We start from the raw sequence: 23712 nt of genomic DNA on the forward strand, positions 1-23712 counted from the left end.
CCGACCCCACCCGCCTGCCTCTACCTCTAGTGGGTGCCCCCCAGGAGCCAAACCCCAGCCGCTGCCCAGCGCAAAAGAGCCCCCCGCTGAGTTCAGTTCAGGGCAGTGTACGGGGGCGGGGCCGGCCGGAGGGCAGAGGCAAAGGGGGAAAGCGTCTTCGGAGTGCCGGGAGGCTCTCCAGCCCAACTTGCATTCTGTGAGGGAACCTTGTAACGCTGCTTCACAATTAATTTTACGAAAAATGACCAGGCACATGTCATTGTCCATAGTCATCCTTTGGTTTTCCCCTGAAGACTGACCCAAATTTGCTGTCTGACCGACGGTCCTTGACCTAGGCATCAGTTATTCCCTTTGAGATGGGTACCACCGTCATGCGGGGCAGTATGAGGACTTAAGAAGGCAAAACACACGGAGGTGCTCGGCCCAGAGCCTGGGTCCTGACCCGCTGAGTCACAGCTGCATTGTTAACCACCAGGTCCCTGTCTGCTCAACCCCATCTACACCCTGAGTGTCCAAACACACACCCAGCACAGAACCTGGGGGCCCAGAGCCTGTTGAGTCCTTGAGGTCTGCACAGCAGAGGGCGGCTCCCAGCCCACAGAAATTGTGGCACCCCATGACCTGGGATAACCCCCAGGTTCTCTCCAGGTAGAGGCATCCCCCACTCGCGGCACTTCTTCCACTCAAGTGTCCAGACCAGGGCAGTTCAAACAGTGCCCTCAACAATTTCATCAAGAGGAAAGCCATGCAGGGCTCTGTTTTCTCTTTGGCCAAATGATGTATCTCAAAACGAACAGGCTTGCTACACGGGGGTCACACAGCCTTGTTCGCTTTTTCTCAGAGAACAGACTCCTCTGGGCAGATACACTCACTAGGCAACCCTTAATTCTTTCTTTTAAACTAAACGGGATAGATTCAGACCAGGAAGCCAGAGTCCCTGGGCTGCGCTCTGAGAATGTGCCGCTGGCAGGGACGCCATCCACGAGGGGAGCCGCACAAGGCGGTGCCCGGGCGCCACCTACTGGGGAGTCTCCTTCAGTTCATCTGCTGCCTGAGCGGAGGGCGAGGAGGCTGAGAAGGAATTGCGGCACTTGGGAGAAAGGTTTGTTAGGCTAGGCCCCCACTTCAAACACCCTCACGGGCGACTGCATGGTTCTGAGACCAGAGAAGTCGTGTGTCTGGCCAGGCCTGAGGACAGCGGTCCTGGGGAGGGTGTGGGGTCCCGGGCTGAGTGGGGTAAAAATGTCCCCTCGGGTGGACTGTGGATACAGTTGATGTGCATGCCACCTCCTCTGGGAAGCCCTCCTGCATTTCAGGGCACCTTTCCTTGAGAAAAGCATACACTCCGACTATGAGCTCATAGCTCTTCTTGGCTTTCTCACTGTCGGGGAACTCTTGCTTTGTGCAGTGAGCTTCTGTGGGCAGAGACACCCTTTTACCTATTTCTAGGCCCCTACTAGCTAGCACGGTGCTTGACTCTGGGAACATCTGATGAAAGCTTGCGGGCAAGCAGGAGGGCAGAAGGAAGGACAGAAAGAGCAGAGGGCCTGACCAATCACGTGTAATTCAATTTCTGTGCCTGATGCAGGAAGGACTCGAGAAATGTCTGATGGGTGAGTATGTGGTATCTGCACTTTTCATTGATCGTGGGAAACTGGTACCCACACATGTAATCCCCAACATCATCCAAACACCATCAAAGTGACTCAACAAATAGTTACTGACCATCTTTTCCATGCAGCAGAAAAATCCCAGGAACCCACAGGGACAGTAGGGGAAAAGCTGAACACGTCAACCTTTCCCACAAGTGATTAGTGATCTAAAGAAACTATAGCAGGAGACACGATGGAAAGGTGATGAAGAAAGGGTGTGGCTCCTCTGGTCCAGGAGCAGGGGTGACATCTAGCTGAGGCCTGGAAGGTGAGAACAAGCCCGAACAGCCACGAGTGTATTTGGGATGGGATTCCAGGCAGAGAGAAGAGCGGGAACAAGAAGGGTTCAGAGCAGGAAGGAGCTTGGGGTGTTGGAGGAACGGACAAAAGGGCCAGAGTGTGGCCAGAACACAGGTGAGCACCGTGGGAAGCCACACAAGCTCAGGCAGAATGGGGAGGTGGAGTGAGATCTGGCAGGGTGCTGCGGTCACAGCCAGGAGTTAGGGTTTTACACTGCATGCCAATCTGAAGCCCTCCCATGACTGATGTCTCTGAAAGCAGCCCCTGACCTGCAGAGTGAATAGTGCCACAGTGAGCAGGCAGTAGGGACGGGCAAAACCAGGTGCCCAGAGTGGAGCAGAAAGGGGACAGCAGCCCTCTGGGAGAGACAGAACGAACGGTGGCCTGACCAGGGGGTACAGACAGAGAGAAGGGGGAGGGCTTGGAGCACATTTTGGAGCCAGATCCGACAGCATGTGAGGGGGGGATGGCGTGGGGAGGCCACACCCACACCCGTTGAACTAAAAAGAACCCTGAGCATTTGCACTGAGTAGGTGTGGCTGGGCAGAAGAAATGAAGGAAAATACACTGAGGTGTTCTGGTATAAGGATTATCCACAACAATAAAACCAGGAGATGTGTGGGATGGGAGTCAGCCCTTGCGTAACCGAAGATCTACACAAAGATAGGGAGATCACATTTGAACTCCGCATGAACGTTTTTTTGCAATGATACAGAATCTCTTCACATGGTCCACTGCTCGCGCTAGATCAGGTGGATCTGGACAGGGGTTCTAATATTACCCCCAACTTTTAAGCTCCTATTTAAACTGGTGTTTAATATGCACCATCTCCTTGGCATTCCACGTATATTTACATGTGCCTGTAGGAATGTCCCCTTGATTCTTTAGGAAAGGGCTGCAGTACAAGAATGTTTCTATTTATTAGCACATCCACATGTTGATCCACGGATTCAGTGACCTTCTGCAAGGGCCCATCTATTTGTGCAATGGCAAAAGGACAAAGAAAAACGAACTGCCCAGGTGGCCACAAGAACAAAGCAGCAGGATCAACATCGAGAGTGGGACAGTCAAGGGGTGACCCAAGGGAAAGGCTGGTGAGATCAGACAGACCTCGGGCTGTGGACAGCTGGTGCCTAGGACAGCAGCACTGAATCCCAGAGAGCATGGAAAGCTTCAGTCATCGGTTCGGAAGATGACATGGCTATCTGCACAATTTGGGCTCCTTCAAGGTGACAGAACAACAGAAACGGTTGGGGCATCTGAGTATTCTGATTTAGAAAATCTGACAGCTCAGGCTCAGCCAACGCGGCTCGCGCCCACTGGCCTGTGCTCCACAGCTCGGTTTGGGAAGTCTGTGTGGCTTAGGAGCGAACTCACGCGTCTGCAACTGCCAGAGCAGCATGGCCAAAGCCAGGAGCCCACCTTCCCTGGCCACCAACCTCATACTCCTGAGTTCTGAACGACTCCCTGCTTCCACTCTGCAGCTTGCGAGGGAGGGGCTGAGGCCACGGGGGAGGGGGCTAACTGGCCATCCACTGTGTGCACAGAGCCCCAGGATGGAAGAGCCACGGGAGATGGTGGTGGTAGTGAGTTTGTTCCAACCCACCTGCAGGGAAGGGGAGGATCTACCACCCATTTTGTGTAGAAGGGACCAAAATGTCTGGTCATACTCCAGACCTGTGCTGTCCCACACGGTAGCTTCGAGTCGCACGTGGCTCTGGAGCACCTGAAATGTGGCTCTTCTACATGAGATGCTCTGAGAGTGTACAATACACATCAGATTTCAAACACTAGCATGAAAAACAATGGAAAATAAAACCTTAATAATTTTTTATAGATTATCTACGGAAACTATAAGATTTCAGATATACCGGGCTGACTAAAACATGTTCTTAAACTGACTTTCACCTGTTTCTCTTTTGCTTTTTTTAGATGTGGCCACTGGAAATTTTCAAATTCCATAAGAAGCTTCTGTTTGTGGCTTGCATTATATTTTTACTAGACAGTTCTAGTCTAGACAGATTCTAACTATAATCGTCCAAAGATGAACATGTTATTCATCCATGTGGACTCCTGGTCACTGCCACCTTCCAACCGCTCTGTCTCCCATTTCCTAAAGATCCAACCAATGGAGAATTCAGCATGTGTGACTTGATCTGGGCTAGGGCTCCTGGTTCTGGAACTTTCTAGTCACCTTACCACTTTATCATTGGGGCCTCAGCTTCCCGTCTGTCACATGGGGATATCTGCCTTCCCCACAGAGAACTGGAGCTCCTCAGCCTGGCACGTACAGTTATCCGCAGTCTGACTCCAGGCTGCCTTCTCTATACACCTGCCCAGGATCGTCCCCACAGACACCCTCCCTGTGAGCCTCTGGGCCTTTCCACAGCACCTACTCCTCAGTTTCCTATCAAATTAATTAATGATTGAAAGCTTTAACACATATAGAACACTTACTAGAACAATAATAGACATCAACGAATGTTAGAAAAACCCACTAAAACCCAACAACAATGATAACAAACACACAAGAATGCACTTTTTCCTAGGAGTGTCTATAGTTACTCACCCACCCAGAGTATACAATCTTATCCATCCTTTTAGATTTTTGAGTTCCTGGAGGCGGGACATGTCTTTGTAACCACCCCAAGCAGCTTGCTCGGGCCTAGAACTTAGTGGATGCCTGCAAACACCGAAGGAACGGCTGAGGGTTTCTCTCCGTCATTCCCACCTCCCGTCCCACCCACCACAACACCTAGTGGCTGATGCGATTGGCAAATTTTCTTACAGAATAGAAACGCTCTAGCATCCTTCCCCTTCTCCTGGGCTCACAGACCCAGAGCAAACAGCTTTTGGCAGATGTCAACATGGTCTCCGTGGAAAGGAGTCCTAAATTTTGTGTGCCCCAGGCTTCTCTGTGGAGCCCTGCCTGTGCTGTGGCTGCTGGAAAGGAGCCTTATTTGTGTTCTTTTGGTGGTTTGACCAGGTCCACATTCCAGGCCTCCTTGGGGAAGGAAATCAACTCAGTTGACCCTTTCGTCTAAAATGTAGGGGCAGATGGATCGCTAAAATCTCAACAAAAATCAGGTCATGTCAAAGGCGGCACCTTCTCAATTTTATTCCCCTCAATGCCCTGTTGGGCAAGAGAAAAAGAGATATAGTCAGGGTTCCACATTTAAAAAAATCCACAAACATTTGGAAAATAAAGCACAAGAAAACTAAATCTAATGTTTATTTATTTTTGAAAGAGAGAGACAGAGAGAGAGAGAGAGAGCAGGAGAGGGGCAGAGGGAGAGGGAGACACAGAATATGAAGCAGGCTCCAGGCTCTGAGCTGTTAGCACAGAGCCCAACAAGGGGCATAAACCCACAAACCATGAGATCATGACCTGCGCCGAAGTCAGATGCTCAACCGATTTGAGCCCACCCAGGTGCCCCAAGAAAACTAAATCTAACAGCAACTCTGCTTTGAAAATATTTTTAACCTGAATGTTAAAGAGTGGTAAAGATCCAGAAAAAAACTTCCAGATGTCTAAGAACTACTCAAACAGCATTCCCCAAGGTCTAACTTGAGTCCGTCTTGCTGTGGTGTTGGCCCACTCCCCACCCAGAGGGACCTGAAGACAGACACAGCAGCCCCCACTGCCACACGGGACCCAGCACACCTGGCAGCAGGTAACGTCTGTTGCGTGAATGCCAGGCTATCAGAAATCACAAGGTGGTAGCAAGGTTAGAGTGGCTGAGAAACACTTGGAGAAAGGCCAGGGAGAGCCCAGTTATCAACAGGAAAGTATTATTTTAGCAGTTTTGCCAATTAAACCAAAGCAAGTCTGCTGAGTGAAGGCTCCTATATCTGAGCTGTTTTTGGAGACGCTTCATGATTCACACCCAACTCACACAAGATTAAAGAAAATACTGGATAAAATCAAGCCGAGCATTAAGTTCAAGGGGAAGATTTTATTGGACAAATTAGAAAAATATTGGTATTGTGCTTCAGAGAAACCCACTTCTTTCCTCTGGCTACAGGGGCAGAAACAGCCCCCGTGGCAGATGGAGAGGGAATCGGAGTTATTTTAAGGGAGCTTGCGCCATCCTCCTGTGCTGGCCACAACCCCACGCTCACACCCACCGTGCTAATCTGGCAGCCTTGGCCAGAATCACGGAGAATGAATAAGGATTCGATTATGTGGCTGGGCTGGGGAGAGACGAGTCTGTTCCCTGCCCCAGCTAGCCAGGGTGGCTGCTGGCAGCTGGCTGTCCTTGGCCATGCAGGAGCAGTCCGAGCAGGGCAGATGTATGGCCTGGTGCAGATAGCAGGTTTCCAAGGCAAGCTCACAAGTTACGTTTTTCAGAAGGACCCAAAATAAGTGGCAACGAACAGTGGCTCTGTCCAGAGTCCCTACTTTGTGCTGAGTGGGCTGGTGCTTAGAGAGAAGGTGGGAGAAAGACGGATGCCCAGCTAGCTTAGCTCTCATTCTGCACTTACCACAGCTCCTGGTATTATTTTTCCTGCTACTTTAAAAACAAACAACAACCACGAACTTTAGTCTCCTCACCTGGTAGGGCTCACAGAGAACCTCATAGTAAGATTGTTGTCTACCTGCCTTCCGGAGCTGGCCTTGAAAACAGAGTGTGTGTGTGTGTGTGTGTGTGTGTGTGTGTGTGTGTGTGTGCGCGCGCGCCATCCCTCGCCAATGTTTCTCATGACAGTCTGAAACAACTGAATAATCAAAAAGGGTCCTTTAGATCCTCCTAAGCATCCACCACCACCGCATTCTCCCAATCTTTCTAGGAGCTGAGCACAGATTGATAGAGCCCATATAATATAAATAGGATGTGGGTATAACCATCACTGTCCCCACCATGTCCCAGGGCCAGCTTTGTCACCCAAGGCTTTTGCATGCGTTATCCCATTTACTCTGACAACAAAGCTGTGATACATACATTATGGTTATGGCAGGATTACAAGAGAAGATGAAGCTCAGAGAGGCTGTGTGACTTAGTCCAAAACATACAGCTAGGATGTAGCAGGACAAGAGTCAAGGGGAACCTGAGAGTTGCTAAATTTGAGTTCCTCCCACTTCACTGCCGTCTTTTGCCCAGGAAGAAAATGCAAAACTCGAGGCAGAGTCAACATCCACTAATCGATCACATTCAGATGGATGAGTTCAGATAATCCTCAACGGCTGGCATTACTCCAAACCTCTTCTAAGTATCCCAGGGCCTCAGGGTCAGAGATAGATAAATGGCTTGGCCATTCCTTATGTTCTCATCATGGATCAGTTGCAAAACCATTCATCTGGTTTGGATTTTCACAAGTGAGATGCTGGGGCATTTGCTTGGGCCATCCTGCTTATGGGAACTTGACCTTGGCTATCACTTCTGGTGAAACCATTCAATACAGTGTCTCAGCAGTGACAAGAACAGAAATGATTTGTATCTGTGAGCATTTGCACTGTCACGGGCTGATCAGTGCTGACTGGTTGCCCTGCGTTTCTAAGAGCGTTTTGGCTGCCTTCTCAGTGGCCACAGCTCTGGAAAGTGCATCAGATGTACTATTTGCAGGCAAACTGTTTGCTGCATGACCAGGGGATATAAAAGACCAGGAAGGCATTGTGAGTCAACTGTGCTTACGGGAGCTGCTCATTGCCATTGCTGCAGAGAGAGAGAAGTTACCTTGGTGACTTCTGACGTCTGGTTCCATTTCATCCCTTTTTAGAAAGCTGATAAATAGGAAGCCAATTCATTCACTGGCAGAGGATCCAGGTTTGGTTGTTTTATTGACTCTGCCCCACTCCAATTGGAATAAATAAGCACGAGGAGCCCATACTCAACCACAAACACGTAACTCCTACCACCCCAACAGACAGCCCTGAGTGGCTTGGAAATGGGTAATGGGCAAAGCATTTTAGACTTAGCTATATTTTAAATATCCTTAAATTAGTAAGTTTCCCAATCAGACTTTTCAGTAATTCTGAGTTCCATTTGGAATTAGCTGACCAGTTAATCCTTTTCTGATAAAAAGTTTGTTGAAATCATATTTAATTACTGAACTTATTACCATAAATCCCATCTTAAAGCATGCATATGGGGTCCACATGATATGGCCAGAACTCCATTAATACCAGGGAGATTAGAGCAAAGCTGGATGATGATGCCGTTCAAATATGAGCTCTTTCCAGACAATGATCCACGCGAGAAACAAACCGATCCCTGTGATGCTGCACTGACAAACATTTGCATGGCAGGCAGTGCCGCTATCTGCTGAGCACGATGAAAGAAAAAAAGGACGTGTGCAGTGGCTGGGTGCGAGCAAATGCATGTGTATGTTGCTGGAGAAAACCACCTACACCTTCTTATCTTTCAAAAGCAGAGTTTACAATATTGCCTTTTCTGATTTTACATCTTTTGTAAAATTAGCTAAATACACTCAAACCCAAAGGGTTGCCCTTTCATCACGTTGCATCTGGTCCAGGGACAACGAACACACTCTTTGCCACTGCCCCTCCGGAGTCCACAGGGGCTACTGCCAATGGACTGGGGCCTCCCCCAGATGAGCCTGGCTGCCCTTCGGACTCCTCCTCAACACAATGCTCCAGGCAGCCTCTCCCCGGGGATTAGGGTGGACAACGACACCATGGGCTGTGCTGGATGAGGTCAGACCTCACTCACTTCAGAAAGCAAACGGTTCACACATCAGGTCACCAAACAATGCTACTGGATATGGCTTAGGCGGGGAATGGGAGAAAAATCTCAACTGCTCCAATTAAACAAAAAAAGTATTGTTGAATACCTTCAACACAGGAGGCACTGAGCTTAGGCCATGTGATTTGGGGGCAAATCCCACCATAATGAATTTCTAGGGATCCTGGGTCTAATCTGTTGTGTCCAATGTAATGTGCAGTAAGTGCATCTGGTTGGAGTGAGAGGGAACATTTGTTATATAAAGGGATCCATTATGATGGGGTTTGGGCTGTCCAGAGTTAAAACTTTTTCCATGTGTTGGCAGGTGTGAAATAAATAAATAAATGCATTTATTTATTTATTTATTTATTTATTTATATATAAAAGAATGATCATAAATATATTTATCCTACATTACTAATGTATTATGTGTCAAAAAAAACTAGTTATAACCTATTAAAACAACCTTTAGGAGACCGTGCTATAAATTGAACTTTTAAGGTAAACACCACTGCAAAGTGTCATCACTGCAGAACTGAAGAAAATCTTTTAAAATCATAAGAGGAGAAACACAGAAATAGGTACTTCTCTTACCAGTGGTCTGAGTTCTGGATGCGTCAGGATATATCCATTATTTGTGATCGCAAAGGCATAACCGTGAATCCCTAACTGTAAGAAGTGAGAAAGAAACCTTCATTAGCTGGCTCCCTGGTGAATTCACAAAGCATAAAGCAGCCCGGCATTTAGTAATTTACAGCTTAAACTTGGCATTCATAACCCTTATCAGCACAATATTTCATTAAAATGAATGCAAGGCGCTGATCCTTGACATTTGGTAGAAATGAAGACCTGTCACAGGATAAGCTCAGCAAATAGCACAATTTAAAATGTCATATCCTCATGTTGGCATCCAAAGGCCTTACTTTGATTTATTTAAAACAAAAATAACTCCTTTTTTTTTTTTTTTTTTTTTTTTGTACAGAAAGTAGCTGACGTTTCTGGTAGGACCCTCTGTCGAAGCAAACAGAGTTTTATCAGCCTGGGTGTCTTCCGCCTCTTGATAAGGAAAGGAAAGAGGAGGCCCCATCTGATGCACATCTCGACTTGCTACAAGTCAACACCCATGGGGCCACCTCAAGCATGCCCCGAGGGAGTCCTCTTCCATAAATCTTCAGGGAGAAAGTGTCCCCACCAGCCTATCCAGGAGCCTGCCAACTCCTTTTACATCCTTTCGTCTTTAAGTTTCGAGGCTGCCAAGCTTTTCCATGCATGCTTCCATCGACACAAAGCCTGGGTAATTTTCTATGCAGAGCCTCACTTAATTTATGTTTTCTGACCAAATGGGACTATGAGAAATAGTTTGAGAGCAATGAAATGTTTTATTAGCTTTAAAAAGTATGTAATCAAATTTAACACTGCACTTATTTAAATAATAATCCCGGCTTTTTGACAATATTTCTATTACACAGTTGACTGCACCCATTGGCTACAATAAATTTACCTACAAATCATTCATGTATTAAAATGGCCCCTGGCATAAAACCCATACTGATCTCTCTCTCTGAAGAAAGAAAACGTAGCCCACTTTTGCCAGAGCAGTGAAAGGAGAGAGGAAAAAATATCCTCTATTTTTTTTTCCAACAAGTTATTTCATAGTTCTGAGCACTCATTGTTACCTTTCTTTCAAATTCTCTGCCGCTCACATTCTTGAATATGATACTATTAAACGATCCAGACAACACAGTTTACAAACCAGGAATGACCCTGTCTGCTTGTTAGCTTAACGTCAAGGTGATGTGGCATTAACTTCAGAGAATTTAACACCGACAATTAAAAGTTTCCCTTGCATTACATAAAGCAAATATGCACGTGGTAGTCAAGGGCAACAGACATTTTCTCCTGGAGTTACCTTGCACAGCAAGTCTTAATAAGATTCTACAAGACTTTAATGATAAAGTATATTTCATTATGCTGTGAAAGATAAACCAGAGATTTCCTACCCTTTGAGATGTATATTGTCCCTTTCATCTTGTCTCTTGGAAAAATGTCAGACACAGTCAACACTGCATTAATTACCATTATTATGTCTCAGTGTAATACAGACTGAAGGGGTCAAAAAGGACTCAGAGAGTTTGACTTTTTCCATTTAAAGGCAAAAGTGGTATTTGATGGGAAAATCAAATTCAAAATTCGACCAAACAAGTGGTATTTTATAGTCCATTAATACATTCAGTGCCTTCTAACGTACATTACTTTAGTTCTCGGTTTGCTTGTAAGAGGTGATACTCAGAAGAAGGTAGAACTCCTTGTATGTGCTCTCTTAACGCTCTTCACTTTTCTCGGATAGTATTAATCAAAATTACAATAATTATTTGTGAGGCTGATCGTAAGGAATCAAGACATCCGTCAAGCAAGACCTTTGATTATTTAACGCCTGCCTCCCTACCTGAATACAGGTTCCATGACGGCCAAGGTCAAACCATGTGGCCAAACTGGTGGTTGGGATGGAGGGATGAGGAGCAGGGAAAGGAGAAAGAGGAAAAGGAGAAAGCAGGAAACAATGAAGGGAACTGACTGGAGCACAGATCACACAGAGCCGACCTTCTCACCCAGGGCCCTCCCCCATCAACCAGCTGCTCTCTCTGCCTCCTCCTTGCCCGTGGGTGCCCACTTACCGGAATCTGCCTTTGCGGTGCCCATGCCTCCCACCGAGATGCCACCAGAACAGAACTCCCTTCTCTACCGCAGCCAGTGGCCTCCCGACTGCTGGCCATGCCCTAGAGAAAGCTCTCTTGAATCTTCCCAGTTGTAGGTCCTGACCACACTCCCTCCCGACACTCTGTATTCCTCGCTCCATATACCCAGCTATCCTCCTTTTCATAGGATCCTCATCCTCTGTCCACCCTCAAGCACTCTTTTCGCCACAAGTTTCCAACCCCAGGGCCCCTTGTCTGCTTTAGCTCTCTCCCCACTGGCAGATCCAAGTGTCCAACTGTGTGTTGGGCATCTCTACCTGGACATCCCCCAAGTACCTCAGAGTCACCCAGCCCAACACGGTGTTCTTTTCTGCTCCTCTCTGTGGGGGCACCAGCCATCCACCTGGACTCCTAAGTTAGAAACTGGAGCATCAGCCTTAGACTTCTTTATTTCTTTCATCCCCAACTTCTTGATCCAAGTAATCACTAATTTTTCTTGTAGAAATTACTCATATTCAGGGCTGCTTCCCTACCCCACCATCCATGTAGGTTTAATGTGACAGACTTCCACAATGGTCCTAACTGTTCTTCCTGCCTCAAACAGAGGCCCCAACAAAGCCATGCTCCAGACTGCTCAAAGTCAAAAGTAACGCCGACCCTGTAGCTCCCCTGTGTAAAACCCACTAAGGACCTCTTGGGGCCGGGCCCCTACCTAAGTACCCATCTTTACCTCCTTCTACTCATTGCCTCTTAGGGCGCACGGCACTGACAGTTTTCTCTTCCACCCACACCTTTGCTCGTACATGCCAGCTGTCCAGAGCACCTGTCCTTCCCATCTCCCCCAGCTAATGCTCACCCACGCTGTAAGCCCAGCATCAGGATCATGTCCTATAAGAAGTCTCTCCTGACTCTCCCCATTGTACCCTCCTTTCCATACCATGTTTCCATAAACCCTGAGAATCTTCCCATTACTCCCTTCATCCTAATGCATGAATATGGGACACCAGCTTTCTCTGCCTCTCAGCCCCTAGCTGGTTCTTTCTCTCCTCTGCCTTGTTCTAAAGGCAGTCCCCCGCCCCCCATTATGATGGGCCCTTTGTGGGGATGGACCATCTCACTCATCCTGGACTTCTACAGCCCCTAGCATAACATCTGGCACATGGCAGGTGCTCGAGCTGAGGTTCACATGTATTTAAGACATTTAGCGCTTTACCGAAACGTCTAGTTCATCTTTAAAGTTTGAACTAAAGTAGATAATAAAAATGAGCCGAAAAGGGGAAGCTGATGTGCCATGGCAGGTGCAGTTCAGTCCTTTGCAAGGCTGTACCTGAGAAAGTCTTCCTGACATTCAGAAACTATCTGGTGAAAATCCTTCTCAGGTGGGTGGCATGTGGCTATAACCTAATGGAGATGTAAGAAAAGAAATCCTAGGTAAGCCTCAAAACACATTCTGTGGATAAACTTCTCAGAAAACCAAAAGCTTATAGTTAAGACAATGTCCAAGCTTTGTTGCTGGCCACGCATCAGTATCCCGATGAAATCTCTAGTTTTTGTCTCCTCTGAAATAGAACTAGTCTTCCTGTCCGTTCTCATGTGCAGTCCCAGAGAGTAGTAGGAACGAATCAGACACAAGGCCTTCCAGTACGTGGGGCTGCCAAAGGGCCCTCGTCCTGAAACATGCTCTCCTGGAGGCCAGGAGCCTCGTGGTTCAGCACCCCAGGGAGCGAGGTGCTTCCCTTCCAAGTGCACAGACTTTGGGCTAATGAAGTGAACCCAATTATAAAATGGCTCATTATGTTAACAGAGGCTGTGGTGTCTGGAAGTTATTGCTGGGGTGTCTGGAATTCTTAATAAAAATTACAGGAAGTCTGATTGCTTGTGGGAAAATCTATGAAGCTAAGGGAAAAGAAAGAATTCTATCTTCTGGGAAAACCCCAAGAGCCAAGAGCTGACTCATCTTTACAAGGTGTTAATCAGGAGGAAAAGGTGTGAGCCACACTCTGCTCCCTGGAGCTCTCCTCTCTTGGATGAGAGAAGCCTGTTCGGCTGTGGCTGTCCCTGGCTGACGTACCTCCTTTTCCCAAGGCTCTTTGTGGGAACCAGAGAAGGGACAACCTATGTTAAGGCATGTCGTACCTGTGTCTCCCGTTCCCAGGGGTCAGGCTGGGAAATAGGAGTGAAATAGAAGTACCTGTATTTCAGGCCCTGTGGTTAATGTTCTGTAGCTGATCTTCCTCTAATTTATTGTTCTATTTCATTTCATTTATCTTTAATTAGCTGAGTTATGTTGAGAAAATTATTGTAAGTATCCTCAACTAACAATGGGGCCAAGTGGTACCCACTTCAGGGAACGATAGTAAGGATTCAATGGGAATAGTGCATATAAAGCCCTTTTACCATACCAAACACACAGTAAAAGGCTCAATGAATGTTTTATTGTCTTATTTTATTCCAACTATTATATTATTTTTAGTATTTTAACTATCATTTCAACTACTGCTGTTATTACTGGCCTTTATTGTTCCTAATGGTTTTAGGGCAATGTGGCTAAAATCACGGCTTGCTAGCTGTGAGACTTGGCAAGCTACTTAAGCTTTATGTGCCTCAGTTTCTTTAGCTATAAAGGGGGGGTAATGGCAAGGTCTACCTATTAGAAGGGAGATGATGCTATAAAGAGCTCAGCACATTGCCTGGTAGAGGAAACCGTGAGGAGAAATTGAGGCACGGGGTCATCATTATTACCTATTATGTTCATACTGTCTTGATTGTTGGGCATCTATCAAGCAGTGGCCCTGTACTTGAGTTTCTACATCTTCTCATATGAAATAAGAGATGTCAGGGGGCACCTGGGTGGTTTAGTCAGTTAAGCATCTGACTTCGGCTCAGGTCACGATCTCGCGGTTTTGTGAGTTTGAGCGCTGTGTCAGGCTCTGCACTGGCAGCATGAAGCCTGCTTGGGATCCTCTCTCTGTCCCTTTCTCTGCCCCTCTCCCACTCGTGCTTTTTCTGTCTGTCTCAAAGTAAATACATAAACCTTAAAAAATAAAAAAAAAAAAAGAGGTGTAAGAAATGTTTGCAAACATTCTGTAAAGGTGGGATGCCCTTCCTTAAACACTGAGCCATAAATTCTGGGCATCTGGGTTTTGGGGTTTCAATAAAAGTAAGGTCCACTATCTTTCAGCGCCTCAAATCCCTCCCTCATTCCTGTGGCTTTCTGTCTCTGGGGGAGCTACACAGTTTTCAACACTTGATTATGTGGGTTTTGATCAACCAGCCGTCCTATCATGCCTCTGGAAACCTAACTCCAACCATAAAAACTTTGGTGGTGGATGAAGCTGGTCATCAGTGGCCCAGGGTGGCAGGAGGACAAAGGGCCTTTGTCATCTCAGTAAAGCCAAGCAGGAGTGTTCTTTTGCTAAGGAGGCCCCCTTTTGTGAGCCTGAACACCTGATTTTAGCTCAGAGTTCATTTCCTCTTGTTATGAAGGCAACTTTCTAATTTTATGAGCTAAATGGCATCAGCATATGGGAACAGACATGACTTCCTTGTTCAAAGAAGTTTCCTCTTCTAGGAATGGAGCAGGTGCCAAGGACAAGACAGAAAGTGCTGGAAAGAGTCAGACCCTCCAGTCTGGGGGAGCACGGGACATGGGCTTATGCATGGTGGCCATGGTGCTGGTGTCCATGCTGAGAGGAACCCAGAAGGCAGGAGTGAGGCAGGGGCATCCATCGTCCCAGGCTGAACAATACCCATGGTCCTCACTCCTCAGCTGCCTGTCATCTTCCCATGCACGACTTTGCTTTCTTAAAAACAAAACAAAACCCAGAGTGTGGGTTATTTATTTTATGTGGCATGTAGAGCTGGTATGGAACTTACTAGGCCAGGATCACTAGTGAGAGCCAGCCCTTTCAAAATTTCTTCCATCATTCCAATTTATCAAAGAGAGTTGCCACTTAGTATATCTTTAACACTTGCCTTTCATACTACCTTAAAAGAGAAAGAACAGATCTCAAGTTCAGAACCCTATATTATCAAGCAATCATTTAATACTATTTTTTAATTAAAAAATTTTTTATAACATTTATTCATTTTTGAGGGACAGAGAGAGACAGAGCACAGGCAGAGGAGGGGTAGAGAGAGGAGACACAGAATCCGAAGGAGGTTCCAGGCTCTGAGCTGTCAGCACAGAGCCCAATGTGGGGCTCGAGCCCAAGAACCATGAGATCATGACCTGAGCCAAAGTCAGACCCTCAACCGATTGAGCCACCCAGGCGCCCCTATTTTCTTTTTTTTACAATTCTTTAATATTGGCCAATGACACTTTGTTCTTTGCAAATGGTATTTCCCTTTACAATTTACTTAAGTGAGGGAAGTTTTGAGTTGATGTACAAATGGACTGTTATGTAAATAATGGTGTAGATGGTATATGAACAAGGCAACAAATCACGAAGTATTACATGAATGGCTTAGATCTGCCCGAAGCGCATGGGTCTAGGAGTGACACAGACCTGGTTCAAATCACATTCACCACTTCCTGCTCAGGTGGCCCGAGCTCTGTGAACAGAAGCCCTATGAACCCGAGTTTCCTTATGAGAAGAATGGATACAACAGCACTGCACTCATCTGAGGGGCATTTGGTGTCACGATGTGGGTAATGCACTTTGGACAGTGCTGAGTACTTGGCAAATGTTATCTGCTAATATTATACCATGAGACTCCCTGCCTGGTACCACAAATGGTGTTTTAAACAGCCATTTTATGCATATCTCACTTTGCATCCAACCCTCTGAGGGATGACATGATCATTTTGGCTGCAGTCGTCTGCTCAGCTGATTTTCTGGGACAAGAGTTTACTGCGATGCCTGGTGACTGGCTGAGCCATTGGCTTGCTCTTATCCTGACCCTCTGTCAAAAGGTAAGGCTGTCCTTGTTGTCAACTGCCTACAGCACAGGACCTCGTATCATAAACTTTTCCTCAGGTCTTTTAAAATTCTTGGAAAACCCCACTGTTAAAAGTGGCAGAGGATCCCAGAGTATGCTCAGCTCGTCATTCAGTTAAACCATCGTTTTGTTGGCATTCCATTTTAGCAAAGGTCCAATGGATGGGAAGCCCATAGTTGCCTGAACCTGGCACGGGAAAGATATGAACAGCACTATGCTGGCAGCATCCCACATGAAACAGGGCCAGGAGGCCAGGAGTCATTCCCATCACCTTGACCACCGTGTTACCATTGTTCCTAGTTAACAATAATGGTCAATGCTTCACGCAAGTCTATGAACAGGTTGTATTGTTATCACTGGACAGAAGAACTAAGGATTTGAGAGGCATGTCCACCCAGAACTCCTCAGGGATGGTGCTGGGACCCCAGTGTATCTGTCTCCAGAGCACTAACCACTGCCTTCCTCCTACTGAGGTCCAAGAAGATCTCTGGGCCCCTCACAAGTGTGGCTAGGCTAGGAATGGACCCTAGTGAGAAGCTCAGCATGTCAGAAGAAGGTGGTAAGGAAGGGGGACTGTTAGCCAGTTAGCAATCTCAGACTCCTGGCCCAAAGGAGCTTGCCTCCCTCCATACTGGGGCAAAGGGAGCTCTTTTCAATCTACGAGTGGGCCAAAGTAGAGACAGGCAAGCCAGTCTGCTTGGTGCTGGGGAAGAGGGGACGGGTGTGGTTTCCATCCTCGTGCAGTTAGGGGAACCGTGTCGGTCCAAGGGACGCCTCTCAGGACTGGGAGTGGGGCCGTTCTGTCCCCTCCCGCACTCCCACGCCTGTGCACACACTGAGATAGCTCTTGGGCAGTTCCAAACGCATGGCTGTGGTGGGGCTTGAGGGGACTTTCGTCTCAGCACCTTTGCATTTGCTTCTCTATAGAACTGCCGCCAGAGAACAAGTGAGAATTTTCTATATGGGGTTCAAGGACTGTCTGGGCCATCTTTTTCAAAGGTCATGTCAGTCCCTGGCTCACCTGTGTATCAGAAAAATATAATGATCACATCTCAACTTACGACTTCACACGTGACTGTTCAGGCTGGGGTCAGAGGAACTCATTAAGAAAATCAGCAAGTCCACTTAATGAAAAAGTACCCGTGTTGCTCAGTACCCGTGCAGGAGGTTTAAGGACAGGGCAATGCCACTTGACAGTGGCAAGCAAAGGCTGAATTAGGAAAACACTGTTGTACAGGAAGTGGGGTGTGGAGCGTGGCTGTATTGGAAACCAGGCCCCTGGTAGGTCTATTGCTCTGATTTCACTAACGTGCTGATTTAACCACAGCAATATACCTGGAGCAGCCAGGGAACATAAGCAACAGTTGGTGTCATCCTCAGGGACCCCGAGATGGCTACTGCCACTAGTCACCTTCTTGGTGACTGCCCGCCCTCTGTAATCAGCCCAGGTGGCAGTGCCGTCCACCAGCTACGGGTGGGTGCTTGTGCCGTGCTGGCCTGCCCCAGACAGAGCAGACTCTGCTTTGCAGATGGCTGGGAGGTCACTCTGGATGGAGCTGGGAGGCCTGTCACGGAGACAGGGGTAGGTCTAGCTGAGGGTGGCACTGTGACGGCCCATGAGAGGCCCTCTGTTCCCAAATGTAGAAGCACTAAGTAAACTGAAGAAATAGTGCCTGTAATGGAGTGCTGGGAAGTGCAGTGTGGGCCGGACAAAGGGGCAAGCATGGCCCACACCCTCATCCCAATGCAGGGCTGGCCTCTCATGTGGAGTAGAGTTCTGGCATTTCCACCCCAATCCTGAGTCCCTTCCATCTGAGCTCCTTCTCCACTGCCCATGCCTTACAATGCTCTTATGCTGGTCTGCACTCCCAAAGCAGTGGCTCACCAAGGTTTGCTATGTCCTCTTTGCTCCAAAATTACCTACTCCACTCCCTTAGTTACCCCCAGAGTCAAGAAAAAGAAACTTATAATTTTCTTAGTGCCATGGATTTTAAGTTAGCATTAAAAGCATTAATTTGCATGTACACCATCGCCTTCCAGGATAGAGGGTATGCGTACGCAAAAGCATCAGAGACCATTTTCCTTTGTGCCCCATTGGGTTCCTGCTAAGAAGTAACATATTTTAGAGGGGTCTCAGATTAGGGTGAGTTAGAACTGGTTTAGAGGACCATCAGAGGTGTAGGACCCGTGTAGACCCATATAAACATACAGACTTCCATGGATCCACACAAACCTGGATAGCATGTGTAGACCTAATCCGATATGCGTGAACTGTTACTGTTCTTACAAAAAAAAAAAAAAAAAAAAAAAAAAAAAAGCCTACCAGAAAGAGAGTAGAGGGGCCTCTTATTTCATGTTTCATTACCACTATGGCAGGTTGTGAAATTATCTTGGACACTTGGCCCTTGACTATGAATTAGGTGATGCATTACCTTGTATTTGGGGATGGTCTTCAGAAGCTCTTTCACTGGGACATCTGTGCCAACCACACCCAGAAGAATGCCCTTTGATCTCTGTTGGAAAGCAAACATTAAGCAATAACAACAATAGTAAGTTACTTTGGTAGAAGGAATAGAACCTAGTGAGAAGCCACACACCATAGATCACTGTCTAGTACCTTCTGTAAGCTTCTAGAAATCAAGGATTAACCCAGATCTCTACAAGGCCCCTCTTCCCCCCCCCCCCCCCCGCTCCATATTGCTAGACAAGAAATGGTAGCTTCTCAGGCCAAACACTCATTACCATACTTCTCAATACACGCCTATACCAGGATGCCCTAATAGCCATCTCTTCTCACTCCTGAAAATTCAAAATTAATGTGAAGTAGCACAAAAGTTTCAGCAACTAAGGACTGTGACCATTAACCAGTTTATGTTAGGGGAGCTTTCTACAGGAAAGACTTAGCATGTTAACTGCTTTCTCAATTTACACTGCCATCTGGTGCCCAGAGGAAAGAGATAATAACCCTCACATTTGTAGCTGTGTATTGGCACCAAGGACCAAGGTGAAGGAACAGGCCCCCAGGACGGGTCCTCGTTTCCAAAGTCAGTGTGATGCATTGAAACTGTCCAGGTCAGAAAGACCTTCTGGAAGAAGAGATGCATTGGTACTGTCTATTCTTTCCCCCCAGTTCAAGTCCACCTGGAACCTCAGAATTTGACCCTTTCTAGAAATAGGGTGTCATTGCTCTGAGGTGAAATCATCCTGGATTTAGGATGAGCCCTGTATCCAGTGACTGGTGTCCTTATAAGAGGACGGAGAGACCCACGAGAGGAGGAGGTCACATGGAGATGTAGGCAGAGCTTCCACAAACAAAGGAATATCCAGGCGCTGGAAGGATCTTCCTTTAGAGCCTTCCAAGGAAACGTTGTCCTAGCGACGCCTTGATTTGGGGCTTCTAGAATCCAGAATGATGAGAATAAATTTCTATTGTTATAAGCCACCCGTTTGTGGCCCTCTGTTACCACAGCCCAAGGAAACCAACACAAGGCTGGTCACTATAAATCGGGGAGGGGTCATTCGATTCTCTCCGGGTTTTTCATTCCTCTGGTCATTGTTCACTTAACTTTGGGAAAAGCGTTGCATCCCGTAATATGACACCTGTCAGAATTCCTCTCATCTATTCTTGATTAAAAGTGAGGACAAGTGATATATCCCCTATCCTTAACACAAATAAAGAAAGGTCACCAGGGCTTGAGTCAGAGGGTATCTGAGATAGCAACCCTCTTAGCATCAAGCGGGAGCACAGCCGCTGTACTCACGGTTTCGTTCTGCTTACTAAACACAGGCATGGCGACCGTGGTCATCAGGACGAGGCCCTGATCATCGGCAAGCTAGGTGGAGAGAAAAGCCAGTTACCTGGGAATGACCCGGAAACCACAGATGGCTGGAGGCCATGGCCCTCGACCGTCTCATCCTTTCCTGACCAGGGGCCACTGGGAATGGACCAGTGCCCACTCAAGCCAGTAGCCTAGAAGAGAATGTAACATCTCTCTACTCTGACTCAGAGACAAGGATCCCAGTCCATGGCTGCAGAAACAAAGTCAGTCGCCATCGATCAGTCCAGATATCTATTACCATATTCAGCCATTTGGGTTCAAATAAAGCCTTGTTTGGATCATAGTGATTCATTTCATTTTATTACCACAGATTGATTTTATTCTTTTATACTGCAGACGTTTATGTGCAATATGTGCAATATGAATGCTTCTCCTTAATCTGAAAATTGAGGATCAGAAAACACGAGCATAAGGGTTTTATGAGTTGCCCCTGCTGGAAACAATGGAATCTGGAATCATTTATTCCCCCCAAGGTAGCCAAGTCAAGGCCTTTTGGTAGCTCTACACATCTCTGTGTGCCAGTCCCAGACAGAAAACAAAACAAAACCAAAACACAAAAATAACTTGATCATCTGATCTCTCAAATCACTGCTAAGAGGCTAAATTTCTCCTGAAATAACAACCCTTGAAATACGGCAAACAATACACTTCCGTGACCATCTGAAGTGCATACAAATGATTGAGACCCACCGTCACATCTGCTTTTCACATCATGTTGGGAGGCAGGCAGAAACCCTTACCCTGCCTTAATAACAGATGGGGAAACAGAGTCCTGGAACACAGTAGGCACTGGTCCAAAACAACCCTGGTTTTAATTCTCAGCTTTGAACCTTTATTAACTGTATTTGTTAAGCCTCCATGTCCTCATATGAAATAATGCCAATTATTCCCCAGCATTGTTGCCATGATGATAAAATGTGAAACTTCCCAGCATTGTACCTGGCATAAGGACATGCTCGAAGGATGCTGGTTTCTTTTCCCTGTCTGAAGGTCACATGGCTAGTAAGTAGCAGAGTCCAAAGTGAGATCAAGGCATGTGACACTTCTGACAGGGACCAAAATCAGGATGGAAAAGTCTGGTGGGAGAAAGATCCCTTCTGGTTTCGCAGTCCATTCTAGCCTCAGATGAAGCTATCTGTGAACGAGAATCCACTATCTTCAGTTTACGGTGCTTTCTGATGTGTACTTCTCCACAGCTTAGTTCCATAGAAAAATCAGGTATTATTCCCTCAATCTTCTTGGGAAGAGGCATTTTATGGAGAAGATTCTAAAATCTAGGGGTTCCCATGGACTGAGGTCTCCATGGACTGGCTGGCCTTTGGAGAAAAGGTCATTAAACTCAGTCCATCTTCCACCAGTCTTGTTCTTCCAATAGATTCCTTGAGCTATAGGGTCTCAGTACTTGCAGTGTGGTTCACAGAATATCAGCAGAATTAGTGTCTTAGAAATGAATAATCCTGAGCCCCACTCCAGACCCTCTGAATCTGAATCCTTACTTTGATAATTGGTATCCACATGAAAATTCAAGGAGCATTATTATAGGGCAATCCTTTTTACCATCAATACTCATGATAGCCAAAGAGAAGCCTGTAGGAGTAGAGAAGAGCTCCTAACAGAGACATATGGGGCCATGTTCTGGGTTTACATCTCCAAGGTGGGACTTGTATTCCTCCATTGTGAGATGAGGCAAGAATCTCATGTTCGCTCAAGGACTAGGAATTCCTGGCGTGATGGTGTATTTTATGTGTCAACTTGGCTAGTCCACAGTGCCCATTATTTTGGTCAAACACCAGTCTAAATGTTGCCATGAATACATTTTTTAGATGCGATTAAGCAAACTCTGATAAAGCAGATTACCCTTCATCCTGTGGGTATGTCTCATCCATCAGGTCAAGATCTTAGGAGAAAAAACAAGTCCCTCATGTAAGGAAGAATTCTGCTTGCCTACTACCTTCTGATGCAAGACTGCACCAGCCCCTCCTGCCAGAATCTCCAGCCTGCCAACCATCCTACAGATTTCAGATATGCCAGCCCCCACTATTGTGCAAGGAAATTCCTTACAATAAATCTCTCCCCCCCATACAGATGATATATATCCTACATATAGAAAAAATAACTATCTATCTATCTATCTATCTATCTATCTATCTATCTATCTCCTATGGTTCTATTTCTCTGGAAACCCCTGACTGATACACATGGTAATCATGTAATCTATTATTTGGGGCAGCCGAATTTGGGTGTGAGAATAAGAAAACAAACTTACTACTATATCATAATATTATTAACTAAATAATATTGACCATGAGATGGTAATGACAGTTTGTGAAAACATGGTTCCAACATCTTGCTAAAAATACTTAAAGTATCTATGGCCACCACTGGGGATATGGAAGGCCATTTTCAAAGGCAGAACCAACACACTATAAACATCTCTCTTAGAATCAGAGATCTCCCATATTCCTCCTCCTTGATTAATCCTTTATGCTATACAGAAAACTGATTAGAGCTGATCCATAACCCTGGGCAACTTCCACTTTGCAATTCAAATCAAAATTTCAAATGATGCCAACATGTATCATGGATGAAATCAAAACACACCATTGACAATAACGAGAAAGGAAGCTTTTTCCTGCAACCGGTAAAAATCAGTTATAAATCACTGGTAATTGTTCTGGTACAAATACAAGATCGTGGGAAACTAACTTCAAAATATTGAGTCAGAATACAGTATCAGCGTCACTCAGAGGCTAATTCTAAAAGTAATTACGGCCTGTCATTACCTTAAAAAAATCCCCATAATGTTGCATGTGAAAAACCATTCATTTTTTAACCAAACCCTGGTAAACAAAGGAAATGCAGTGATCTCAGTCTAGCCACTATCTGTGAGCATATGTACTCTCTCCCCGGTGTACTTATGGCCCAGATTTGGACTGGCTTGGCCAGAACCCTAAACTGTAGTCTACTTGATGTATATAGCTCACCAGTGTGGCCACAAAGGCTGGCGGGGCCTGAAAATATCACATGCATGACACTAAGATGTTCCTCTGCACCCACCAGCTCCATCTCTCCAGTCTCCACAGATCTGGGGTCTGCGAATCTTAAACTGTCATGGAGAAGAAAGCTAATTTGTGCTGTGAGCACTTTATGATTGAAAGGTATTCTATAGTCCTGCCATAGGAAATAGCAGCCATTGGCAAGTGCTTTTTGTCCAGACCACCAAGCAGGAGTTATGCAGCCAGCCACAGCCAGACACCCTCTGTCCCCACACACGAGGGGGTCCTTGCTTTTCTGTGGCCCCCTAACCTGTAGTGGCTGCTGAGGCAAGAGCTGCTTATGATTCATACACATGGCTTCCAAGAAAAATGCAGATGTAGAGTCAACATTCATTTTCCAAAGGGTAGGAACGGGAGAGAGAGGTCACCATGGTCCATCTGGGAAAAATCCCATTAACTCAAGTCCAAGTGGGAATCCTAAAATGAACTCCCATTCAATTACATTTGCCCAGGCTTTGAACGGGCCTCTGAAATGCTTGGTTTTGGTGCTCTGTTGTATAATAAGTGTATATTATTCCATATCCTTCATTTCCTATGCTACATAA

At 46.3% G+C, this 23712-nt stretch overlaps 1 protein-coding gene across 1 annotated transcript in view; it reads right to left on the reverse strand.

Moving 5' to 3' along the window:
* Positions 1–23712, reverse strand: part of CACNA2D3 (calcium voltage-gated channel auxiliary subunit alpha2delta 3) — an 864056-nt gene that overhangs the window by 200144 nt on the left and 640200 nt on the right. The window contains exons 16-18 of the mRNA XM_040454466.1: positions 20034–20105; positions 18705–18785; positions 9230–9304 (exon numbers count right to left, since the gene is read on the reverse strand). Coding sequence (XP_040310400.1) covers positions 9230–9304; positions 18705–18785; positions 20034–20105 — 228 coding nt within the window. The remainder of the gene's footprint in view (positions 1–9229; positions 9305–18704; positions 18786–20033; positions 20106–23712) is intronic.

This window comes from Herpailurus yagouaroundi, unplaced genomic scaffold, assembly GCF_014898765.1.
Source record: "Herpailurus yagouaroundi ecotype Mexico unplaced genomic scaffold, PumYag 213, whole genome shotgun sequence".
Classification (NCBI taxonomy): domain Eukaryota; kingdom Metazoa; phylum Chordata; class Mammalia; order Carnivora; family Felidae; genus Herpailurus; species Herpailurus yagouaroundi.